At 43.0% G+C, this 27,007-nt stretch overlaps 1 protein-coding gene across 2 annotated transcripts in view; it reads left to right on the top strand.

Moving 5' to 3' along the window:
- The first annotated feature begins 20,451 nt into the window (after positions 1 to 20,451).
- Positions 20,452 to 27,007, top strand: part of nol4la (nucleolar protein 4-like a) — a 42,091-nt gene continuing 35,535 nt past the window's right edge. Inside the window, exon 1 of one of the 2 annotated variants that reach the window (XM_031566445.2) lies at positions 20,452 to 21,112. In XM_031566445.2, coding sequence (XP_031422305.1) covers positions 20,774 to 21,112 — 339 coding nt within the window. In that variant the 5' untranslated portion in view covers positions 20,452 to 20,773. The remainder of the gene's footprint in view (positions 21,113 to 27,007) is intronic. The other variant, XM_031566444.2, reaches the window with a different exon arrangement.

The raw sequence follows: 27,007 nt of genomic DNA on the forward strand, positions 1-27,007 counted from the left end.
ATCTACTCATTGTCACACTGGTACTAACCATCACTGCAGTATCATTGTCACACTGGTACTAACCATTACTGCAGTATCTACTCATTGTCACACTGGTACTAACCATCACTGCAGTATCATTGTCACACTGGTACTAACCATCACTGCAGTATCTACTCATTGTCTACATTCATGAGATTCAGAGCATTGGTGAGAGTTTTCGGTGATTATCATTGATTGCCTTGGCTACTCAATCTAACTATTCTAATCAGACATGTGAATGTCTGTTTTAAGAGGTTGCTAGGACAGGCTGTCCTGATCATACCAATACTAACTGTTTAAAGTTTGATGAATTGAGTTTAACTGTGTGTAACCTGCATTGTGTAGACAATCGTAATCAAACACACAACTTTGGGCATGGGAGGCAGGTGTGCTAGCAAGGAGGCTAAAATCCATGGGTGCTTGGGTGTGTCGCTAGCACGTCTATTAAGGTGTCAGGGAGTGAGGTTTACTCACCCTTTGGCTGCCGTTACATGTGCATACAGGCAATCTCTGCCAAGAATGGCATACAAAGGGACAGTGGATGGAGATGGGAGAGTACCCTCGGAACATTATGTGGAAATCCCTTTTTAAACATTATGTTAAATTTTGCTTAGATTTGACATGGATACATCCATATCCAATACCATCTGAATCTATTTCTAAAGTGACAGTACGTTTTTGTAAGTAAGCAAAACTAGTGACCAAAGTGTCTTAAATAAAGCCTTGCCTTGTAAACACCAACAACAGCACAGTTGGCACTGATAACCGCTAACTAGCTTGTTAACTGATGTACTTCTGTGATACATTTGACATTGCCGTGATGTAAAAGCCATTCTAACACTGTCGTGGGGTGTCAAGCCTGGGTCCCAAAACTACAAATAGTGAATAGCCTTGGTAGCTAGTAAGAATGAAGGCGTGTTTATCTGTCCTTCAGATAACCATGTCATCATATGTCATCAAAATGAATTAGTTAACTACAACAAACCACAGAAATGGTCAAAACATACACAATGTCCCTTTAAGAAGATTTTGAACTGTTTCCAATATATATAGAAGTTCATATATATCAATGATTTTAGGTTAGAAATCAATTAAATCAATTACAGAAAGATGTGCTTTGACTGAAGGGCATTTACTTCCTGTAAAGTAGGCCACAATAAACCCACACATGTTGCTACTCATGAACTAAAGCGGGTATGCTATATTATCTTCAGCTCCCAATATATGCAGATGGGTTACAGTATATTTACAATCCCTGGAAAACAGAGTTGCCAATCACATCATTATCAAGAGGTTATCATCAATCTAAAGCAATCTCACAGAGTAAGTCAATTATCTTTCTTATCAGCATGAGTTCCACTATGCTTAACAGTATAAATAAATATGTCTTAGGCCTCCTGTGTAAACCCTGGCTGATAAACTGGTTGTGTGTCTTTGCTTCACAGAGATGTTTATCCAAAGTGCCTTGCAGTAGTGGAGCTATAGATTTTATCAGGACGTGCACTCCCATGAAAATAAAGACACAACATCAGCAGTGATGTTACCTTGCTCTCCAAAGTAAGCCACAACAACTAGGGACACTAGTGAAAAATTATAACTAAGCTGATTACTGAAAATACAAACACTCCTGAAGAAAGGGTACAAAAAGCTACACAGTTTCATAGCATTAGCGCTCTCTGAAGGAAACTACCCACTGTTACTAATGTAACAAACCCGTGCTTTTCCTGTGACTTGCTTGTGATGTTTAGAAATACTGTAAAATAGCTGAAAACCCATATTTTCCTGAAATAAGGGATTGAGATGTTAAAACATTGGAAATATGAACTAGTCACTAGTCTAGTAGACTAGTCACATTTTTCTTGAGGTCACAGTTCCACCTGGTCCAGTATGTTGGCCACTGAATGGCGCTCAGCGGTGTAAGTACAGATACTTCCTGTTTCAACTGTAGTCTGAGGGGAAGATCTGATTAACCCCCTTCGAATCAAATAAATGCTCTACTATGGACATCCATATTGCACAGGCCTGTGATGCCTGTAATATGATCTGATAATCCACCATCAGCCACCAAATGACCAGAGCCACTTGTTCCTGTAGAGAGTGTTGGGAGATTATCACCCCTCACCCAGCTGTACATATCTAATCTTTTTTTCTTGCTTTTTGCTCTTCCTCTCCCTCTTTCCTTCCTCAAATTTAACTTCATTTCATTTAATTTCACTTCATATTTGGCTGAAATAGGGGAAAAAAGGCAGGTGCAGAGATTCCTGTATTGTCCCCCTAGTAGATGCCTTCTCTCTATTATGTGCCGTCGTAAACCTGTTTTATACGTTTAAGGATAAAGAGAAGATGCCACATTAAATGTACTATGCATCCTTGGGTTTGAGTGTTGAAGCATGTGAAGAGATAGGGTCTGGCCTTGCTCCGCTGGGGATTAGGCTTCCAGTCGTTGCCTCCTTATGGGCGTAGACTTTGGGTTAATTTTGAAACCACTGGACCAGTCTTTAACCAATCAGCATTGACCACTGTGGGATTGCTATACTTCCTACTTCACTACTAATGGTGTGAACTGATATATTAGCCTTTCCCCAGACCCAGCTGGCAGTAAAATTACAACACCTTTGCTCGTGATAAATATATTTACAAATTATTTTCGCTCCAGATTCACTTCTTCGATGTTTCTTAGTATTGGTACTGTTCGCAAGAGGGATCTCAGGGCCATTCTAAGCAGCCTCCAGTCAGTGACCAGTGGGGGTGGTTAGCTCTAGCCCTGCCGCCATTGTTGGAACTACATTTAGAATCAAATGCTAAATTTCAGTGCTGCCGTCACATTTAGCCACCCCCACTACTTGCTGACTGTAGGCCACTTAGAATGGCCATGAGGTCCCTCTTGCAAACAAAGTGTCCAGACTAGTCACAGCAAAAGAAAACTGAGCAATAGGCGGCAGAGCCGGGCCAATTAGAAGGTGCAAAGTACCGCCACTCTTCATCAACTTTCATCATGATCAGGTAGTGGGGTGCTTACATGGCAGTACTCTCAAGCAAATAACATCACTTAAAGGAGAGCCACACCAGATGTGGATTAGACTGTGAGCCCCCTGAATGAACATTAAAAAGATGCTTTGAAAAGGCTGAAATGACAGTGGCCCCCAATCCTCATTCAGTAGCAGCAGCTCTGTTACACCCCCCTGGCCCAAAGAGATCAAACAATAGAAATGGTGGAAGGTGGGCGGATTCTGAACCCCTTGGTATGTTAAAATCGGTCTGGACCTAAAATGGGTGCAGGACAAGAGATTTTGCAGTGGGAGATGCACATTGGCCCTGTATGCTGTAGCTGAAGATTAAGGCACTGGGAATGGCAGTGGTAGATTAAGGCACTAGGAATGGCAGTGGTGTCTGTTTTTCGGTGCAAACAAAGCTTCATAAAATATACACTTCGTCTTACTGAAATGACAGATGATGGTGTTTCCTTCTTTCCAACTGAAACAGGAACTGGTGTAGGAAAGTGCAGTTCGAGAAGAAAGGGGAGCTAAAACAGACCAGCAGCATTATGTTCCTCTTTTCCTTTCCTTTCCTTTCACCCTCATCCTAGCACTGTTACAAACCACAAATCAATCCAAACAAAACATAAATCTTGTCCAGCTATACATTTTCCAATGTATGTCGGTGCTCTAAAAGGTGTTCTCACTAGTACCAGATCTTGGTACCAATTAAATGATAATTGTACATGTGGTAGAAAATAATTCAGAATATATTCTTAATATTTTTACTGTAGATAAGTTTACACAGTGTTTTAGTATCTTAAGTTAGGATCAAAGTGTTGATCTGACAATCTTCTAATCACAAAAGGTACACTAATGTAATCGTCAAATCAGGGAAAAGAGATGCCTTGCCTTTTGTTGCCCTCCCCATGTCCAAGTTGACTTGATGATAAATGTACTAATTGTCTTTAGCTGATTTCTTTACAGAAGACAAAGGCAGGAGGATCTGGGGCATAAGCATAGCGATATCAATTTATCCGTACATTGTGAGGGTGAGGTCCTTGATCATAATCCAGTACATTTTCATCCAGTTCAGCAAATTTCTCCTGTCTATTGCTGCCTCAAAGTGGCTTTGACCGAGCTGTACACTGTTTATATGTATACGATACTTCAGGAGCATCGAAGGTAAGGGTCTATTTCATTGGTTGTTGAGCATGTATCAACAAACTTTTGCCCGGATCGAGGCCTCCACCTATAATTCAGTTACAGAGTTAGACAACTAGGAGTAGTAGCAGACTCTGGCCTATAAATTTTTTTGATAGCCTGAATTTTATTTTGTGTTCAGTCAGTTGTGACACTGATCTACAAACTGATTTGTGGAATGAAATTAACTTATATTACATTACAGGAAAATGTTCCTGATGGTCCTGGCAACTACAGCTGCTGGTGAAAATGACAGGAGAGTGTGAGAAATCCGGGGAAACTGGTAAAGATGTCCTCCTCATGTGGAGGCAGCTTTGTCCTGAAAGTTCAAAGGTCACCCAGTTGGATTCCAATCTAAGATCAGTAGGGGGCTGGGGAGAGTTCAGTTCCTGGCCAGAACAACAGAAAGAGACACTCTTTATTTGAAACAGGTGGAGAAAACAAAGCAGGCAGACATTTAAAAATATGATACATCATTGGCATAATGTGTAAAGTGGTGGGTATTCCATGTTTCTGTTTTACCTTGCTTGTGTGAATCTAGATATCCCCTATTTCATTTAGTTCATTATTATACCACTAGAACAATGCTGGGAACATAAAAGGTTAGACACTATGACACCCTATGTGATTTATGTGAGTTTCAGAGTAAATATATCCATGGCATATGGACTAAGGGCCTAACAAGGATAGGCTGAAAGTGAGTTTAGAGAGAGGGCTTTCGACCAAGACAGAAAGTGAGTCTAAGCTGAGAGAAAGCATGGGATATGCCTTGTTGGCATGTGTTGTCAGAGGGGAGTGAAAACTAGAGGGGGAGGGAGAGAGACGGAGAAAGGGAAAGCGTGTGTGAGAGCAGAGGTCAGTAAAGGCAGGGGGAACAATAGCAGCACTCAGCTCCTGACAGATACGATCAGATGCATCACTTATCTACCTCCCAGGAACGTCACTGCGACTGCGGGGGGTCACCGTGAGCATGTCAGAGCCAATCAGAGGGATCAACCAGAACGCCAGCTAGTGTTTGCATCTTCCTACCGTGAGTCCATTACAAGCAGTGAGTTTACAGATCCAAACAGTGAGACAGACAGATATTGAAATATATGTGACAGTGGAAAACAGAGCGAAGGAGTTTAAACAGTCCTTTGCCCTTCTGTGTTCGATAGATAGCCAGATACATAGTGGGGTAGTGCTGCAGACACTTGTTAGATGGTAATGTAAAACGTTGGAGAGGTAAATAGTAAATACACATACCTACACACAGAATTTTGTTTAAATACAGCACATCTCATGATTGAACACTGTGTGACGGTCGTGGTGCAACTGCACAGGAACCGCACACTCCTGCCCCATGTTTGCAACCACAAGTGCACCCAAACAGACATGATTTGCACACACAAACACACATACAACTGATTACACTAACTTCAAGGAAGTTCAAACCCTTTATTTAAGTGGACACGGTTGTGGGTCACTGAAAAGAGATACTGGGATTACCAACTTGTTGAGTTTGTGCCATCTGCTAGCTTGTCGGTCTGACATAAAGAAGCGTTGCCGGAAACCCAAACAATTTATTTTTGTTCCTACCTCATTGAACTGCTAATTGCCTAGACTGGCAGAGGGTACACTAAAAATGGTCTGGGCCATACCACTTGGATAAGGTGTTTTTTACAAACCTGTGAAACATTATTTTTTTATTACATGGTTATTTCTTTGTTTTATGATGGTGAGGAAATACCATGTTTATGTCTCAGGGTCTGTCTTGTCATTGTGTATAGTTTGTTTTTGTGTCTACCCCTGTGTGTAGAAATGGTGCTGGCCGCCATGTATAATAATAATAATAATAATAATAATAAACGTTATTTACATAGCACCTTTCATGCAGAAGAATGCAGCTCAAAGTGCTTAACAGCGAATACATTACGTGCACAAAGAAATTACATGCACAGTGATCCACATAAAAATCAAATATCAAATAAACATAAAAACTAGGATATAGTACAAAATTATAATGATAATAATAATTATTAAAATTAGCATAAAAACAGTGATAGAGTGCATAAAGATGAGGAAAAAAAATTGAGCCAGGAACATAAGATAGTAAATAAAACTGCAGAGATATATTTCATCTAACCCCTTAATATCACGTTATATCATGATGAAGATCAAAGTAAGACACAAAAAAATAATATAATTAAATGAAATTAAATTAAAAGTATATATAAATATATATATATATATATATATATATATATATATAGTGCAAAGTCGTAGCTAGTTAAAGGCTAAGGTGAAGAGGTACATTTTTAGTTTTCTTAATTAGTATGTTCATTGTTCTGTCTAGTTTGGTGAGTCTTGTCATGTCAGGTATGTGCTTCTATGTAGACCGTGTTACTGCTGATTTGTTGTCCTCTGCTCTTATAGAGGCTTAGCAGGTTCTGTTTATTTATTAGACTGCTGAATGTTGTCCTCTGCGGATAGAGGCTTAGCAGGTGATATTCCTGTAGACTGCTGCTTTTTGTCCTCTGCTAATTGAGAGGCTTAGCAGTTCTCCAGGATATTTTGAAGCATATTAAAACATATATTTTTGGACCCTCACTCTGTCTGAGCTTTTTGGGCCAAACCCACATTGTTGACGGCAACCCGAGGCTCGGTCCGTCACACACTGTATATATGAGTGTGCAGGATAAATATCTCATGAGAAGTCAAGTCAATCATATGTGTTTATTATGAGAAGGTGTCTTTTTTTATTATGTTCTTTTCACATTGATATTTATATGGGATTGTGCTTATACACAAACTCAAACATGTGACTTTTTTATGTAGCCCCAGATACGCTCAGCTAACAATGCAGTTTGAAACAGAGCAGTAACAATGCAGTTTTATGTGGAATAAAATACATACAGCAATCAGCATTTTCAGATGCCTCAATTATATACTGTATGCTACGGTAAGGGTAGGCCACAGGTTTGTGGGTGGGGCTGAGTGTGCAGTGACTGTGACAAAGTTCAAAGAGTTCGGAAGGCCACCCCCCCCCCCCCCCCCCCCAACACACACACACACACACACACACATCTACACACTCTTGCACTCACAATGTATTGTGTGCAGTTATTCACTTATTGAGTTTCCTCTTCTGCGGGGCCTCTGAAGGGGGTTAAGCATGGCTTGGGAGGTTAGTGAAGACTGAATATATGACAGTCATAGTTCTCCAGTCAGCTACACTGCTGGATAAGGACTTACGAAAACCTCATACCAGTCAGATAAGGACTTACAAAAACCTGAATTCTCACCATTTCACACCATAGCAAACATTTGTTTTTTTATTTCACATTGGGTTCCTTTAATGTTACAAAGTCTCAAAGTTCAGTTAAGATTCATAGTTAAGTGAGATGTGTGCTTATTATATTCCCTCGTCTGTGGTCAGATTGACCAGTTTGGACATAAAGCTACACTTTTGTTATACATTTGAAAGATATTCATAACAAAAGGATAGGAGCCAGTACTCCATCATCAGTTAACAGGACAGACTGGTATAATAGGCCTTGAATAATACAAAGCCTGAAATATTCATCAGTGAGGCAAAACATTATAACCACCTGCTTGATGCACTGTCTACCTACAGACATTGGACATCCTCGTTTGGACTGAAATCAGTGGAACTAGAAGCCAGGGCAACACCTTCAGCTCTTATGTGTTCTGTGGCAGGGTGCATTGGAGTTATGTGTACTGTGGCGGGGTGCACTGGAGACCACTGCCATTGGGGAGTAATATTGCCATGAAGGGGTGTACCATTTCCATGAAGGGGTGTACTTGGTCTGCAAGGATGTTCAGGTGGGTGGCACGTGTGAAATTCACATCCACATGTATGCCAGACCTTAGGGTTTACCAGCAGAACATTCCACAATGCATCTCAATCACTATTCCTCCTCTTCCACCCTCAGTGCATGCTGGTGCCATCTATCGCCCAGGTAAAGGGTGCACACACACCTGGCCATCTACATAAAGTAAAAGAAAACTGGAATAATCAGACCAGAACAGATCATCCTTCCATTGCATGAAGGTCTAGTTCTGACACTCAGTACTGACACCCCATTGTGGGCATTTTTTTCTTTTGTGTCCATTATGTTAATTATAAAAACAGTCTATTAACTTTCTGTTTCATATATCCCTGACCTTGACGCCATTATTACAGAGTAATCCATGTTATTTCATCAGTGGTAATAATGTTTTGGTTCATTGGTGTATCCATGAAATGTTAAAGTCAACTTAGAAATAGAAATGTTTTTACACAATTTTAGTGTAGAGTGGTGAATAAGAATTTCTACTGCTGATTAAAAAAAAATGATTACAAGGTTAATGTTATTAAAGTGTAACTGACTGCCATCTGTTCATGGCTTAACTGTTGATGAGAATTACCGGTCTCTAATTTCAGGGAATATTAAATTGCGTACATATGTTGACACCTAGCGGACAAATGAAAGTACTGCAGGTTTCGTGAGCGGAATTCAATCAGTAGAACCCCCGTGGATTTACAATCAATTCTTTACATTTCCTCATTTTTCCAGAGCTCTAGGAGAAGATTTCTATTTCAAGATGGTTTCATCTCTGAGACTTAGGGCAAAGACACCAATCTCTTTTTTTTTGTTATATACAACCATTTCAACTCAGCAATGCTTTGGATCTGGGAGTTTCACTACTTTTGTGCCAGGACACATTCTACTGATGTACAGATGTTAGTCTAGTGGAGAAATCCATATTGTCAATATTATAGTGTCAAATATATAAACAGGACACCTATAAACACTGTTTCCTCTAATGATGGAAGAAGAGTGGCCCTCATTCATAGTTGGTATTAGAAACCCAGATTGAAGGGTGGGACTCTCATCTAAGGTGAAAGTGACATTCTTATGGTAAATGCTGTGGATTGTCTTAATGAAGTGCGTTTCTCCCTAAGTGTTGCTTTGTTCATTTCCACGTGGCACGTGGGCCCTCTTTGTGAGCCTACGTCCACACACACCCCCACGCCCTCAGGAGTCACACTGCCAAGGCACTGACCTTGGGTTACCATAGCAACCCCACTGCTCCGCATGAAACTTCACTTGAGTAAACATGCATGGCCACTCTCTCTTACAAACACACGCAAACACACACTCACACACTTACTTTTCTACACATAGGCACTTGAAGCAGCGCTTACTTAAAGATATACTTGAATGTGGACTTTCAGACTGTCATGTTTGCTTGCATGAACACACATATACACACACACTGTCAATAAATCACATATGAACTCAAAGCAACACTTAAATACATACTTGGGCACCCTTGAATGTGCAAACACACACACACACACACACACACACACACACACAAACACTCACACTCACACACACACACACACACACACACACACACACACACACACACTCACACACACACAGACACAAAAGCCCTTCTTTGGTGATGTTACATTGACTCCTATCATGTATGTGAATAGCTAACATGTGAATACGTGATACTGCATTCCAGTACCACAGAATTTGTTCAGGAACAATTATGGTCATGGTCTTTATTCATTCGTAAAAGTACAATTCAGAAGCGCTTACACAAAAACACAAGGTCTACATGGCTGGGAGGACGGGCAAACAAATCTGTGACTGATCTCAATTAGTCCACAAGATCAGAATTTGAGCGTGTCTCAAGTAATTAAAAGGATTAGCCTTTCAATATGGTGCCTTATCCAAACCCGTGGAGACACAATGACTTACTGTCTCTAAGCAAAGTATGCAAGGACAGAAGTCAGTTTCCAAGACAACTGTGGAGGAATTCAACTAATCAAACCATCCTTATTTGGAATTGCCTTCAATGACAAAGAAATATTCACTGGCTATTGTGGATGAATTTAAAAACAGAAGTCAGTTTACGATTTGCACTGGCAACAGTATGTATGTGTGTATGTTGAACTGAGAATTTTATCCTTTTTTTTGTTTCATTCTGTTTTGTTCCATGACACTTTCTTTGTTCATCTCTAACAGTAACAACCCCCCACCCCCTCCCACCTCTCCACACACACACGCTTCATAGATCAATTGGACATAGCAAAAGAAATATTGATCAATATTTGCCTTGAGGATGAGAACTATATGAAAGGAAACTCATAGGTGTTCATCTGTTTCCAGGACAACAGCCCGGGTCACAATGTTGCCTCATGCCATAAACCCGTCCCCATCTGCATAGCATTGGGACTGAGGCCTCTGCTGCATCTGACACTCTATCACAACCCTATGCATTTTCACCTGGTGCACCATAAGGCTCCAATCCAACCATTCTCCTACCCACTGGCTTGCATGTGGAATCCACCCTGTTATACATGCTGGTTCACTGTGGACTTGGAAGTTGTGATTAAAGTGGCTTGAAAGTAAGAGGAACAGCGCACAGTTGCCGGTTTAGGCGTGGAGAACAGTTTTGTTGTTTTTTAAAAGGAGTTCCACAGGTTCAGAAAAACCCTCCTCATACATGCAAAAATGATTAGAACTAGAAAAGTGCTCTACAGAGAGCCCTTCAGTGAAGGATTCTTGGCACTACAGAGCAGTAGAGGATTCTCGGGTAACACTCTATTAAGGTGCCACTGTGGAGAGAAGCCAGGGAGCGTATGTGGGTTCAGCCTTGTAAGAGTACAACCTTGGGACCCTTTTATTGTATAGAAGACTATGGGACTACTGGGGTGTTCATTAGCTTTGTGCGTGAGTTCCTGACCGGTGCCGTGCTAATGTTGTTAGACTGACGTTTAATATACAGCATATGATCTGTGGAAGTCGAATATACATTCATAAAACAATGGTTCATGGTTCTGGTGACATGGTTCTGGTGTTTATTGTATCATTTTCATTAAGCACTTTATGTATTGTTCTGGACTATAGTTTATACCCAAGAGGATATATTCTAGTCACACAATATAAATTAAATATTTAAATTAAATGCTTATTTTAGGATAACATTTTTCAAAATACAAAGATTTTTTGTGGGGAGTTGAAGTTTTGTACATACTGGAACCTAATGAGACCATGAAACATTCCTGTGCTCCAGTTGACTTACTAACACAGCCACATAATATATAGATAGATAGGGTAGATAGATAGATAGATAGATAGATAGATAGATTGATAAAGAGCAGGCAACATTTTGTTGCCAACTTCCCCTCCCTGAAAAATACCATAAAAGCTAAAACAGGAACTGTAAACTTAAGACAGCTCTTAGTGCCTCTTTGTTTTGCTCTCTCTCACTCTCAGAAACAAGCAGGATCCATTTTGGCAACCGTTTATATAAATATATATTTTGAAACTTCCAGTAACCTTCACAGAAGAAGTTTTAAATTGACTGAAGAGTTAGCTGATGAAACGTGTAAACATGCCACCGAGTTTTAATTAGTGGCACCATGACACAGACTTAAATAGACTGAGATAATTGTCATAGCTGGTAGGTGTTTATTGCTTAATTTGTCTGTAAAGTAGTTTGGCTGCTCACGACTACAGTTAACAATCCTCTCAGGAGCAGGCTGGAGGAGGCAGTGTGGTCGCCATGGTTCCTCATCAACGATGTCACTCTGTGGACATGTGTGTGGGATTAAGTTATACTGGGCCCATTATGGAAGTTCCAGAAAGGTGACTGCAAATGCTGCCGCAGTACATTGATCTTCTTCTCACACGATCATGTTCCATGTACACTGTGACTGATTCACATACAGCTTACTTGTGTTTCTGTAATGGTGAGAGTTGTATTCTTTTAAGGTGTATAGAAATCATATATTCATTTTAAATATTAAAATATATTTTTCATATATTTTTTATTAAAAGATATTCTTTTTTTTCATAGATTTTTTCAAATGGCTAAGGTCAGTAATTCTGTCTGGGATTGCAGCATTGAAATTTAGACAGTGAAATTTAGTCAATGCTGTGGACATTTCAAGATATTAGTCAGTTGAACTGACTGTGTGGTTAAATTGATGGCAGTTCTGGTATTGTGCCGATCCATGCTGAATATGGATGTCTGCTCTTTTTACTGAGCAGGCCAACTGATGCTGACAGAACAAGATGGCACCAAGCCCAGGGTACTCCATGGCACTCCCAGCAAGTGAACAACTGGGTCACGTTTGTGATGGTGCATCAGATCAGCACAGACATACACACACACACACACACACACACACACACACACACACACACACACACACACACACACACACACACACACACACACACACACACACACACACATACACACACACACATACACACACACACACACACACACACACACACACACACACAAAGAAAAGCACATGCACCGACAGACACACAGACACGTTCAAACAAAAGCACACATGCAAGCTCAGACACAAATTACTCACAAACATGTGCACACACAAATACACACATGCACACAAACTGACACACACACACACACACACACACACACACACACACACACACACACACACACACACACACATCGATTTCATGACATACAAAACCCATGTGCTGCAGCACATAAATACAGCATCACACAAAAGCAGCACAAAGTGTCCATGGACGGCTCAAGGCCAGCCCAAACACACCACCATATCCCACTCCTACCAACCACCCTCCTTCTGCAGCACATTCACTCTCCATCCCTCCTCTCTCCCTCTACTCTATCTCTCTATCCCAAAGCCTTCCTCTCCCTTTCTTTATGATTAACCAGATGGAGCGGCCCGTGCTCCCCTTTCGGTTGGTTGTTTCCTGTTACTTGGTTACCAGTTGCCGCGAATTGCCTGGGCCGATTGCGTTGCCATGGTGACCGTGCCCATTCTGTCGTCTCCCGGCTGCCTCCTGGCTTGCCTGTCCTGACATCTCCCCCACACCCCGCACACACACACACTCTGCACACACACACTCCTTGTCCACCCCCACCACCTCCTCTGACTCCCAAAGACCCCCGGGCCCCTCTCGGCCCACCCCTTTACCTCCCAGCATCCTTGGCCCCCGCTGTCCCACGAGGCTGCCGGTGTGTAATCTCGCTGCCCCTCCCCCTCTCCTCCGTCCCAAAGCAGTCATTTAACACCTGCTAGCAGGACTTGTATGGCCACAAAGGATTGGTGGATTTTCTTCAGATAATTTGGATGGGAATAAAATATAAAAATATATGCATACATTGGTATTGTTAATGATTTCACCATAGTGTGAGTACTGTTCATTGAGAATGTAAATTATAAATACCAAAAACCTTGCATAACTGCACAGACATACCTGTGCAGTTTGAAGAATATATTCATCTGCATTGTATATATATTTTCATCTTGAGGCATGAGATCAACACAGTTATACACTTCCAGTGAGTAACATAAATGCCGTGTATGACGCCCATATGACTCTATGGCAACATGTACACAAATCGTATCGTCTGAAAAAAAAGACCCCAGCATATATGAACACAGATCGTCATTGTCCCCTGGTTTGTCTCGTCAGAGGTCACACAAATAGCACGGATCCTGTTTGCCATTCACAGTCCAGCCCTTCCTCAGTTGGTGCAATTACTGCACGCTGTTCTGGGGTCATACCTACAGGTGGCAGTAGTCAATTGATCATTTCACATCAATCATGGAGGAGGGAAGTACACTATGGGAACTCAACATCGATTGGTAATCTATGTGAGCACACACACACGTACACACACACACACAAACATAAACACAACCTCAAACTCAAACACAGAGAGCCATCCTCTGCCCTTAATTTATTTCCCTCGGTCCTTCCAGCGGCTTACCCTGCAGCTCACAGAAGTGCACAAGATGCATCTCTCTCAGACACATTCTCTCTGACTCACTCACTGTCACTCTTTGTCCTTCTCTATCATTCACTGTCTTCCCCTGTCCATGGCCCTCAGTCCCTCCACTCTTTCCTCCTGTCCTTGGACCTCCAAAATGCTCTCTCTCTCTCTCTCTCTCTCTCTCTCTCCCTCTCTCCCTCTCTCCCTCTCTCTACCACCTGCATGTTCCTCAGTGTGTCGGTGAAATCTGAGGCGGAGCGGCAGAGTGCAGCAGGCTGGTTCTCGGGTGGGTGAGGCCTAGAGATGAGAGGTTGTGAACGGGGGCCTGTGCGCACCCGGCTCCTTGGAGAAGGCAGGCCATGGGAGGATGACGAGGCTGTTTTATTAACCTTTATTTACACCTGCCTCTCAGAGCCACTCGCACACACACACGTCATGCAAGTCGGGGCAGAGGCTGCTTTGTGCTACACCGCACCACGCAACACTGCACTGCACTACGCTGCGCTGCCTACCCCCAGCACAGTGGCTGCCTCCTGAGAGGACGGAACGCCGAATTGGAATCCTCCATGTGACACTAATCACCACGGATACGGTGACTTGCCCGCCACAGCGTCAAGATTAGTCATGTGACCCCTGCACATGCAGCCCGAGGCCGCTTTGTGGGGGAGGGGTTGAAGTTAATGGACGCCCCCCCCCCCCCCCTTCCTTCATCCCCTCCCTCTGCCCCACCATCCCAAATGATAGGTTTTAATTTAGATCAGTAAAGGGGCACTCAAAGGGGCACTCATCATTGCAGCTCGTCTGAGGAGGGGGTAGTTTCTCCTCTAGAACGAGGAGTGGGAGGCTCAGGGGAGGCTGTGTGAAAACGCGACCCGCCTCTCCGCCGGCCCTGGCAGCTGAGCCACATCGGATCTCAAGGCCTCGGGGCGCAAACCTGAAAGTCAAAGGTCACCGCTGTCAAAATGGTTTGGACTCACCTCAGCGGGACGGAAGAGCTTCAGCTGGGCCGTGATGGCAGCCCTCTGCTATTGTTTGTGAGTTTGTGTTGGCACATGTGCATGTGCTTCTGACAGGTATTTATCATCGCTGAATTCCTTTGTTTAAACACAAACGCACAGACACTCAGACACACACACACACACACACACACACACACACACTCACACACACACAGACACTCACACACATGCGTTCATACATACATTGGACATGCATGCATGCCTGAACACGGTCAGACTGTTATCATTTTGATTCCATGTTTGTCAAGGGTCATGCCTCCTTATTGAGGTGGAATGGTTTTATGGCTGTTTTCAGCAATCAGGTTATTTTTACCTCTGTATTTTTCTGGGCTTGAAAAAAAACCATACACACACACTCACAAACGTCCATATACAAATGAGGAAGGAGCTCATGACAAAGGCAAAAACATGGGGTAAATTGGGGACTATGGGAAACAGGATTAGGACAAAAGAAGAGGGCTGATGTGTGTGAGAAAGAGGCTCAGCAGGACAGGAGGGGGCTGAGGAGTAGACTTCCCCTTGCACCTCATCACCACACCGGCGTCGGGAGCGGATGTGACCCTGACCCGCCCCAGGTCTGGTCCTGCGCCGACCCCCAGTCATCTGCTCACTGAGGGGGTTTTGGGGATGGTTGCGGGCTGCAGCGCAGGCTTGGGTTACACCCACTCTGGTCTCGCAATAGAAGCTGCATATCAGCATTATGACAGGGGGAGGCAGAGAAAGAGCCTATGCACCAGAAATGGCTCTTGTGGTGCAAGCATTAATCCCCAACCCATTCACTCTCAAATGAATAGCGTCTCAACCAAGGTACGCTTCCCCGGGTCCGTTCATGTAACAGAGACAGCCGTATCAGGGAGCCTCCGGCAGCAACAAATAAATAAACAAATAAATAAACTGTGACACAGTGGTTAGGTAAAACTGCGTACAAGCAAAATTAGGTCTGTGTCAGGAATGGGGGGGGGTAAAATACACACGACGACACCAAACAAATAAAACACACACATACATAAAGACGAAGCCTCCCCTCTCTGGCAGCTTCTTGAATCGTATCCTGGGGATATTGCGAGGAGCCAGTGAGTTAAGCGCCGTGCAGAGCCCCCTCAGTCGGCTGGTGCTGAAGTGGGCTAATCCACTAACACAGCACACTAGCGCAGGCCAATCACAGGCTGGGCCTCGCTAATCAGCGTCACATCGGATAGAGACCATATGATGAAACTACACGAAACACCCAAACATCTTTGACACCGGGATGGGCCCACCCATGTTTACTGTCCATACATGTTAATGGGCAAGGTTCATATACACGCACACACACACACACTCACACAAACACCAACACACACACACACACATCTGTGCAGTTCTACACATGCACACACATGCATACTACAAAAGCAGCTTTGGCATTATGATTAAGTCATTCTGAACCAGATCATAATGCATTTCGGAGCGCAAAGCCAAAAAGGGCTGGATGAGAGGTGAGTGCTTCTTTCGTCCATGTGGCCCAGCGCACATTAGCAGCAACAGGGAAAGCTCTGGAACACACACTGCACCACAGTTTACACAGGAGCAGAGTGCGAGCGAGCGAGCCAGAGAAGATTCCGGAGCCTCCAGCAGTAGATGAGGCGCTGATCTGTGGGCAGAGTCAGGACAGGGGGGGTTGTGTGTGTGTGTGTGTGTGTGTGTGTTGGGGGGATGGGGGGGCAGCACCGGGGCAACCAGCTCTTCCTCATCGCAGCCCGAGCATCAGCCTCAGCCCGAGCGAACTGCTGTCATGGCAACAGCAGCCGACATCACTGGCAGTCCCAGCATGGTCCTCAGCCGAGCCCCGGAGCACTCAGTTCACGCAGCGAACGGGAAACACACAGGGAACAGGGAGGGAGCCACATACCAACACATAACATACAGATGCACACAGAGAATGCACATGCATGTAGATATCCTGCACATACAGAAAAATAAAAAACACAGACACACTAGCCACCCCCCCCCCCCCCCACACACACACACATACACATAATGCATACTACCCCCCCCCCCCCACACACACACACACACACACACACACACACAAATATTGCATTAATACCTACACAAACACACACAACAAAGCTGCATTGTCATGTCTAAATGAACTCGACAGGGACATGGAGTTGCTCGGTTACATTTTTGAGTTTGGTAGTGACCCTATACCATCTTAAAATCATTCTAAGCTTATGGTTTCCAGGCCAGGAGATACTTGAAATGGTCAAGACCAAAACACACTGACCATAAGAACTAGTTAGCCTATATGTACAAATGTACAATATTATCAAATGTAATTTGGTTTGTACTATAATCCAGTACCACCCAGTTACAGACTCCCAGTTTTGTGAATGTGTATTAGAAGTATTGCTCAAATCATAGAACAAAGGAAAGACAAGCTTGGGGCAGTTAGCTGAACCAAAAATGATCTGTACCTTCCAGTAATATCGGTCCGATCAAACAATACCTTCACTTTGACCTTCACAGGGAAAGGAAATAAACAAATGTGTTTTTGAGATGCAACACCAACTACACCTAAGCAAGTATTTATTCCAGTGTGGAAGTCCTATATCCACAGCCTCTAGCCTCTAGCTGTGGATGTGGCAAGAGCAATGGAGCATTAGGCATTCCTCTGTGTGTCTGCATACAGTGAGGAACCTCTCTTTTGAGTTATTTAACTCTCGCTGTTATACATTCTTAGAGAAAATGAGTGCATGGAAGGTCTTTTTTAAGTCAGAGGTTCTGTACGGGACCTTTGCCACAGAAAGAGATTTCTGTTTACAAAAGGGATTCACCAGGGCAGAAGGGTTGTTTACCGCCGCAAACTGTGCAGGAACATCTGTCTTGAACTTACAAAGGTAGATTGCAGCGTATACAAATCACTTACAGTCAAGAAAAGCCATGAAAATTCTTCATATTTGAGCATGGCTTCATTCTGTTACTGCATACTGCATTCATTCAGTTACTGTATACTATTATACTATACTATACTATATATTATGTGGTATAAAGACCATGGCAAGAACCCTATAACCTTATCCATGTTCATGTTTTTTCTTTAACTTGTAACTTGTATTGCCAGACATAGATTTGGAAAAGGAGAAAGACGGAGGCAGGAGAGTGAGGAATATCATGAGACAAAAAGAAGAGGTAGACAAAGGAAAACAACAGAAGGTGTCTAATTAGATGTCTTTGTCATCTGCCAATCAGAGCCCTGCACTGATAGAATCACACAAGAAGGAACTAAAAGCACTTGGAATATGGATATCTGAAAAAATAGCTTTTTATTGTATGATTTGTTCATATAATCAAATAATATGATATTATGAAAAGCTGACACATCATCGACTGCGTACAGCAGTAGCTGACAATGAATGAAAATAGTTTGGGTCCACAGTACTACACAAAGGAAGTGAGGCAGGCCTTGAGTGTCATTCTAGAGGGAGGTGTGGTGTGTGGGGGACAGAGGCAGAGGTAGCAAGGCATAAAACACTGATGAACATGCTAAAGTCACGGGCAGGGAAACACTGATGAACATGCTAAAGTCACGGGCAGGGAAACGCTGACGAACATGCTAAAGTCACGGGCAGGGAAACGCTGACGAACATGCTAAAGTCATGGGCAGGGAAACACTCATAAAGAGCCTTCCCAGGCAGAGCAAAGAGCAAACATGTTGATAACTTGGAGCATCTGGGAAAGGGATGACACACACAGCCATGCCCTTTGATTGAGGTTGTGGCACTAAGTTACTGTATAAATCAATACAGTGGCTGAAGTAGAGGCCTGCATTCCACAAACCTGCCTGTTCAGAGGCCTTGATAAGATAATCAAAGGGACGATTCTAGTCAAAGGACAGTTCTCCCGATAGTTGAAATGTTGGAGTGTAGGGTATTTGAATGATCAAAGCACAATATTTTTGGTATATGACTTCTCAGCTTATATGTGGAAATAGTATGAGAAATAGATAAAAGGAATAAGAAGTATACTCAAGAATTTTAGAACAGAGGGTAGCCTACATAAAAGCCGTGCAACAGCAACTAAGGTCTATGTTGAGTGCTGTGAGTTAGGGATAGAGTAGAGACTTAATCTACAGCCTATGAATGTAAAAAGTTTCCTTTCACGTTGTGGGCATCCTTAAGATCATAATAGGCAGAGCATATGTGGTGAAGGTCACATTTAACAATATTCATAAGCTATTTAAGCAATTTTTAAACAATTAATTTACTGTAGATACTTTTCCATTAGTAACCATTTCATTTGTATTCTTTTACTTGTAACTATGGGGAAAATATTGTACCGTGTACTGTAATGCAGTATTTGTCTTGCTAATAAGAAAGAGGTTGCTGTAAAATTCCTGGTTATGTGAAACGTTGTATGACCCTGCAAAATTGAACACAAAAATAAACCACTCAAACGCTAGCATAAAATATTCCTTTAAATTTCAGGACTGTATTGTTTTGGATGTATTGAAGAAGGTATTTCTTTCTTATGGTTTAGTTATTTCAACCCAAACTGTCCGCGTCGGACATTTTCTCTTTTCCCTCAACACCTGGGGGGACCTGGGGCGACAGAGCATTCTCCATAGAGCTCTCTCCTCCCTCTGAAACTCTCTCCCCAAACACATCCGAGACTGCACTGATCTCTCCATGTTCAAATCTTTACTTAAAACTTACGGCTTTCAACGTGTGATTAATGTCGCGTGTTATACGTTTTATTGTATTGTTTTTCATTATCATTTTTATTTATATAATGTAAAGCGTATTTGAGTTTCCTGGAAAGCGATTTATAAATTAAATGTATCATTATTAATTAACATTACTAACCGTGTTGCTGACTTGGTTGCTGTGAATTCTTGCCCATCGCGCACACTTCCTGATTTTAAACGACCGCTAGCAAAATACGATTTGTTTATTCGACAAAAGAGTAACCGCGCCTGACATCCAAATTGGACCGTAAAGGTCTCGTCTGGGAACAAAGAAAAGGCTAATAAATTGAGATTATGTCGAATCGTGAGGGTTGATATGTAAAAGCGGAATGGGCCAGTGCACGCGCCGGTCCGATTCAAACAGGTGGAAAGAAAGAGGACGATCCCCGCTGGCGCGTGACTGCAAGTGCTTTTTTATCCATGCTGTATCATTTACTCCACATGTTATAAACGTTATTGGTCCCACATCAACTCTGACATTTCTATTTCGGAATTATCTATCATAAGTCTATCAGCCACATCGGGCTCGGTGGCATCCCGTTGATAATTGTGTAATGGGCCATCGGTGAAAAAGCATATAGACTGTTAACACATGAATTAAATGTCATTCTCCAAAAAAATATTTATTGGCTGCGTTGTTTGACATCCCCCGTAACCTTGTGGGTTTTATTCAGACATTAGACCTCAGTCAAGAGACCGTTTACGCACAGGTGGGAGATACCCGTTTCGTAGGACGGCCCCCTCTTTCAGTTCCTCAGCGGATGATGTGAGCGAGTGACATTTGCCGTTGCGGTTTGGGACAGCAGGCGAATCTGCAAACAGGTGTGCGGCTGCCCGAATCCAGCTCAGACGCCTTTTTCCTGCTTGTTCGTGTGGAAAGCCTACCTAGGTCTCGAAACAATCATCTTCTTAGCGGGACGGGGAGAGGAGGGGGAGTTTGTTCCCATTTCAGTTGCTGGTATTCAAATAGGCTATTTTCTTTCCATCAGGCTGTACAACAAAGGGATAAGGTCCATAGAGAAAACGCTATGACAACTAAAAAGACATGCACGGATTTAACGAAAAGGAGCCGAAGCCCCGTCGTTTTAGAGGCGGAGATGTTCAGGGAATTTCAGGACTGGTGTCTCCGGACTTACGGGGACTCGGGTAAAACAAAGACGGTCACCCGCCGAAAATACAACAAAATTATGCAGACTCTTTTGCAGAACGACGACTCAGACGGCGTTTACGTTGATAATAGCCACATCAATGCCAAATTCAAATTCTGGGTGAAGTCAAAGGGGTTTCAGGTCGGAAACAACATTCTGGGCGAGCACAAGAAAGGAGCATCGGGGAAGCCCGTCCTGTACGTTCCTGTCAAATCAACGGTAACGTGTCTTTTCCTTCAACGTTATCCGGACGCGGTGTGAAGTGTTTTAGCTTTCTTGACTGTCTGAGTGTTGGTGTTAGTGTATTTATGTGTTACACATTTGTTCACCTCAAGCACATCCATAGACTATTTATTTGTCCGCGTAACGCAGTATAATAATGGACGTAGAGCGCATGCTATTACAACTCCTCTGTCATGTACTTCCTCTTCACTTCAAACACTACCGGACTCTGTCCGACTCTCGCATCACTCATTTTCAACCGAGCAGAACAGTCCTACTCCGAGATCTAGCTGCCATAGCAACGCTGCTGCCTCACAGGAGCATTGTCTGTGTAGTGATGATGGTGTCCTGGTCAAGACATAAGCTACTGTACAGTCTAACGAATAAGCATGGCGTTGTCCTGCCAACTGAAGGACACGATCTATAAGGTTCAGATTAGGTCCTTATACTAAACTATGGAATGTGCGCACGGTCGAGTCTGTCTTTCCACATACTTAAAACGACACAGAAAGACTGTATCCAACATGTTGGACGTTACAAGACCGGGCGGGATTACGCGCTCCTATGGTGTATGTTACCCAAATAGTTGGGGATGCCAGGGTGCCTTGTTGGCGCACAGAAGGGAGGGGGCAATTAGAATGGGTAGCAAGGACAATATTCATTGATTAACTAGAACCATATTTAGAAAGCTGGCCTAATAATGAAATTAGCCTCTTCAATAGTGTGGTGGGACAGAGAATATTCCCGCAGAATCTCCTCAAATGACTCGCGCACCGCCCTCCTTCCAGTCAGGCGCTGATGCAGTCTTATTTTTGTTATTTTATTGTTCATCGTTTGTATTTCAGAGTAATTGCCAAATTTATATTTAGATGTGGACCAACGTCAGCTAAATCTGAACATTAAAGGGTTGAAAGTGAACTCACGCGCGTGCTGATATTACGTATTGCCACCACTTGCATTGTCCTGCGCGGGATGAAGGCAGAACGGACTGTTGGCACTCGTTGCTCTGGTAACCCAGCCGTTCCCATACTATAGCCTTAAGTCTCCATTTTATATGAGACCAATATTTTTCCACATCATGCAACGTTCTATATTATTCACACGGCCCAACTTAAATGCTTAAAGAATTATGTATTATTCCCATAATTCAGGGTACTTTTTGTCTGCATGATGCCTGTGAACCCCATGATTTTGTATGACTTATGCACAAAGATCATTCATTGATGTCAAGGCATATTGGCTAGATTATCTTGAATGGCACATCTTGGGCATGACCTTATAGGAACAGGTTACTATGACTGCACTGGGATAGCGGTTGATGGTTAAATAAGGACTGGCTGAGAAAAAAAGTAGTTTATTAAAAATGAATGAAGCCCACCTTCTATTGGATATATAGAAATGTTGACTGATTAACAGTTGCAAATCTTTTTGAGTTCCTCTTTCTACCACTGTGCCAACGTGTCACTGTGGTTGAGGGGTGCCAGAAAATGAGCCACCATTTTAAATAATCTCCTCAGGGAGTCACGCCAACAGCCTACTGCCACCCAGGCAGTTGGTATCCACTTTGAGGGGACAGGAGTCATTCAGCTTCTAAAGAAAACAAACTTGAGTGATGAATTCAACAAAACATATTACCTGTGCATGCACAGCATACATGGCTACCATGTAAAGAGATAAAAGCTGAAACAAGCAGGAAATACCTCACTAAAAACATGCCTTAAAAAAATGGGATGCTTAGGCATAACTTTGAACATAGGAAAACCAGTGTACTTATTACCCTAACATTTGTGTGTTTTACAATGGGCTTATAGCTACACAGCTGAATCATAACTTCTACAAAAAATTATGTGTAAATCAGAACAAAGAATCACAACTGTGAATTCTAATAATTCATTGTGCGCAAATTCTTTGTGTATTGCTGAAAACCGGTCAGTGGATTAATTCTGAATTCAGAAGTTTGCCATTCAATGGAACGTGCCTCTCTCTGTCATAACCATTAAACTTAATCACTTGTATTGTGGCAATATACAGACATCATACTTTAATTAAACATAACACATTAAAACTCTTTTGCATGTTAAACCAAAATACAGTATAGTCGAGGAGCTTCAATGATCCTTATTGTCATGTTGTGACATGTGGTAAACATTTGTATTTGTTGATATTCTTCAGCTATGTTGGCTTTTATGGTTAAACATTTCTGTACAGTTACTTGTTGCATGTCTTTCCCCCCCAAAAAAATCACAAACAAAATCACACATTGACAACCTTTACCTCAAAAGAAAGATTACGAGCCTGTCCTGTGTAATCTTTAAAGCAACATGGGTTGATGTGGAGACTGCCAGATTTCCCCACAGATATCTGCTTAACCCTATTTCTAATTCTAAGTAATATAAAGGCATATGAGTATAATAATAAGACATTAATATATATGAAACATAACACTTTAGTTCTGACTGGAATCTCTGTCATTTATGGTGTATTCCATATGAACTGGGAAGTCAGACATTTCAATTGGAATGCCCCCTGAAGTTGGATTTGGAAGAACCTTACCAACCCTGGCTTCAAAAACCAAGATTACCGCGCATCAACAATGTCAAAGTTGTAGTAAAGTACTGTTTATTAGCACTTCTGTCTTCTGGAGGTGTCCATCTTGGTTTTCCAATGTGTGATGTCATTCCTAGCTCCAACTTCTGACTACCAAGATAAATGGAACGCAGCATTAGTTACAATCGTTGTATCCCCCTAGTCCCTCCTTTTAATGTTGCCCCCCACACCTCTGTGGAGTCTAATTGTTTCTCCTCCCTTCTTGGCTCTTTTCTGTCTCCATATGTTTAATCTGTCATCCTTTTACATGGTTGCCATCCCTCTTTCTCTACCTTCATCCTGGCATCTCTTTCCTCTCTCTCTCTCTCTCTCTCCATGGTGCTGACTGTTGATCTTGTTGAGGGCAAACGCTGTGATAATTGTTACACACGCTGTTGTCAGCCACCGTCATTATTAAAGAACCATTGAGACCTCCTTAAAGCCCCAATTTGTTTTTCAGCTCATCAATCTTTCTTCTTCTCTTTTTTTCTCCCCATCTGCTGGTCGCTGGGGATTACTGTCTGTTGCAGCCTCATGCTAGGGTTTGATGTGTAAGGCTGCATTCTGGAATGCATTCTAGAATGAATCGGCTAATGAGAGTCTTTTTAAAGGGCTTTCTTTGTCGGATGCAGCTGTCATGAATGACAGTTTTCCGAGGGTGCTTCATGTCATGCCACGAAGTCCACAAGTTCACAGAGTTGTTGTGACACACAATTGTTTCTGGTTGTCTGATTACACTTTTCAGTTACAGTTTGTTTCGTATTTCAGAGACAATTGCAATTTATTAAGTCCCCCGCCCTCACTAGGCTTAAATGATGTAATAGATGGCTGTTCATGATCTTGTTCATTAATTCGAATGTTTGATGTCCGATAATGGCCCATACTTGAGTGACAGTGAGAAACGTCAGCCACGAGAGTCAGAGAGTAACTTGTTGCATTGCGGAGTCACTCAGACTGCCACACTTGCATACACAGACATCCACTCTTTCCCTTTCTCCTCTGCCTCTCTTCCACAAACACACACACATACACATGTGCAAACAGGCATGCAAACAGACGTTCTCTCTCTCTCTCTCACACTCACACACACACACACACTCACACACACACTCACACACACACACACACTCACACACACACACACACACACACACACACACACACACACACACACACACACACACATACACTTCTATCTGACTAATGATGAAGAACAGCAGGACACATCCCCTAACTGGCTCCTGTGCCAGACAAACTACAAAACAAACAAAAAGGCCAAAGCAGCAGAATAGAATAATTAGGAAACTAGAGGCACAGGATTAATAGGATGCACTGTTTGAGTTTCTGAATGTGCGATTGCAAAAGGAAGAGCTTGTGTGAGCTCGATGTGTAATACTAGACTGTAAGTTTACAGTTAACATGTGTGTATAAGTGTGTGTGGGAGAGAGGGCACGTGTCTGTGGGGGGTGTCTTATAGGCCTATCAGCTCATCATTCTTTGATTACATGGGTTTATTAAGTGTTAAAGACTAGTGTTTTCTTGTGTGTAGCTGTTGTATTGTGAGTAGTTAGTGTGTTTGTGTGTGTTTGAGTGTGTCTGTGTGTGTGTGCTTGCGCCTGTAACCTCTTGCACTGCTGTTTTCGCCTTGGGTGTCTGATAGTGAATCCGTTTTTGTAATGCTCCCTCTCTTATCTGTCCCACGCTCATATCTGTCCAGTGATCTCTCTCTTTCCCTCTGCACGTCCATCTGTTCACGCTCTCGCTCTCTCTTTTCTCGCTATACCTTTGTTCACGTTTCTACTCTTTTTTTTTCTCCTTCTTTCTGACTGAATCAGGTGTAGTGACTGAAATGCACCTCTGTATCAACCTAGGCGCAGAGGGCCAATACAATACTGTTTGTCTTCTCCTCAGCCCCTGGGGCTAGGGTCCCATTATGCCATTTTTTTCTATTCGTCTGTAGCAGCTCATACAAATTACAAGATTAGTAGTGTTAACACAGAGAAGTGCATAATGTTGTATACTGCAGTGTATCACTGCTATGGAAATAGAAAATATCAGGGAATCCAAACATTATCAACATAGTAAAACAGGTACAAAATGCTTGTTCTAGTCATTGACTACATGGATAATCCAAAGTGAAAGCTGTGTTGAATATTTAAAATTTGACTGTAATGTCCCTAAAATGGAGGAGTACACATTATGCATAAGAGTCCTGTGCGGAAATAGGCAAAGAATTTGGCAGGTGAAAAGTATATATCTCCACTTACTGTTGAGGTGGACCTCCTTCCTCTCCCTCCCCCCACCCCTCACCCCTAACTGCCTGTGGGGGGTTCTGGATGGGGGGTGGGAGGGTGCTATGGTTTCGCCTCCATCTCCAGAGTGCATAGTGTGCTGCAGAGGGCCCCAGTACCACCGCAGCTGCACCCAGGGTGTGCCAAGTTTTGGCGCAGGAGGCAGTGCAGGGGGGGTGGGAGGTGGCGTGTTGGGTGTTGACAAAGAGGGGTTTGCTAGGGGGCAGGGGGGGTGGGGTGGGGTGTGTGTGGAGCTGGTCATGAGGGAGCAGTTATCCTGTGGTTTAAATATACACACAGAAGAACGTGCACAAGAACACACGCACACGCACACACACACACACACACATAAACACACACGCACACACACACACACACACGCACACACACACACATACACACACACACACACACACACACACACACACGATCACACTCACACAGAGCAAGGGCACTCTGGAATCAGTGGCAGTCTTGCTCACCCTGACAACGCTTGCGGCCCTTTGTTCATACGAGCACATGTGGGAGCTGGCTATTACGCCACATGCAGACCTTACTCTGGACAAGCTGTGACAGCTTAAGGTAGCCTGTACCCCACCGCCCACCCCCCCCCACCCCCGACACACGAGCACAAACTCCCCCTTGTTCTCGAGTCGACTCTCTCTTTTCTTGTCATCCCTTAGGTCTTTCTCTTCTTTTTATCGTTGTTTCTCTTTGCCTTCCTCCAATCCTCTCTCTCTCCCTCCCTCTCTCTCTTTCATTCCATCTCATTCTCTCTTTCTCTCCCTGTGTCTTGCTCCTGCACCACTTTGATGCTGCGATATTAGCTGGGATTGCCTGGAAGGACAGCTCAGTACCCAGCAGCCTGTAGTGCAGCATGGGGGTTCAACCTCGTTTATCTGTCATTATGGCCTGATTAGAGCTCAGAGAGGAGCAGGAGCAGGAGGAGGAGGAGGAGGAGAGCAGTCCCGGCAGTCAGTACAGTCTAACTCACCACGGACCATTCATCCAACAC

Source organism: Clupea harengus, chromosome 4 (assembly GCF_900700415.2).
Source record: "Clupea harengus chromosome 4, Ch_v2.0.2, whole genome shotgun sequence".
Taxonomy (NCBI): Eukaryota; Metazoa; Chordata; class Actinopteri; order Clupeiformes; family Clupeidae; genus Clupea; species Clupea harengus.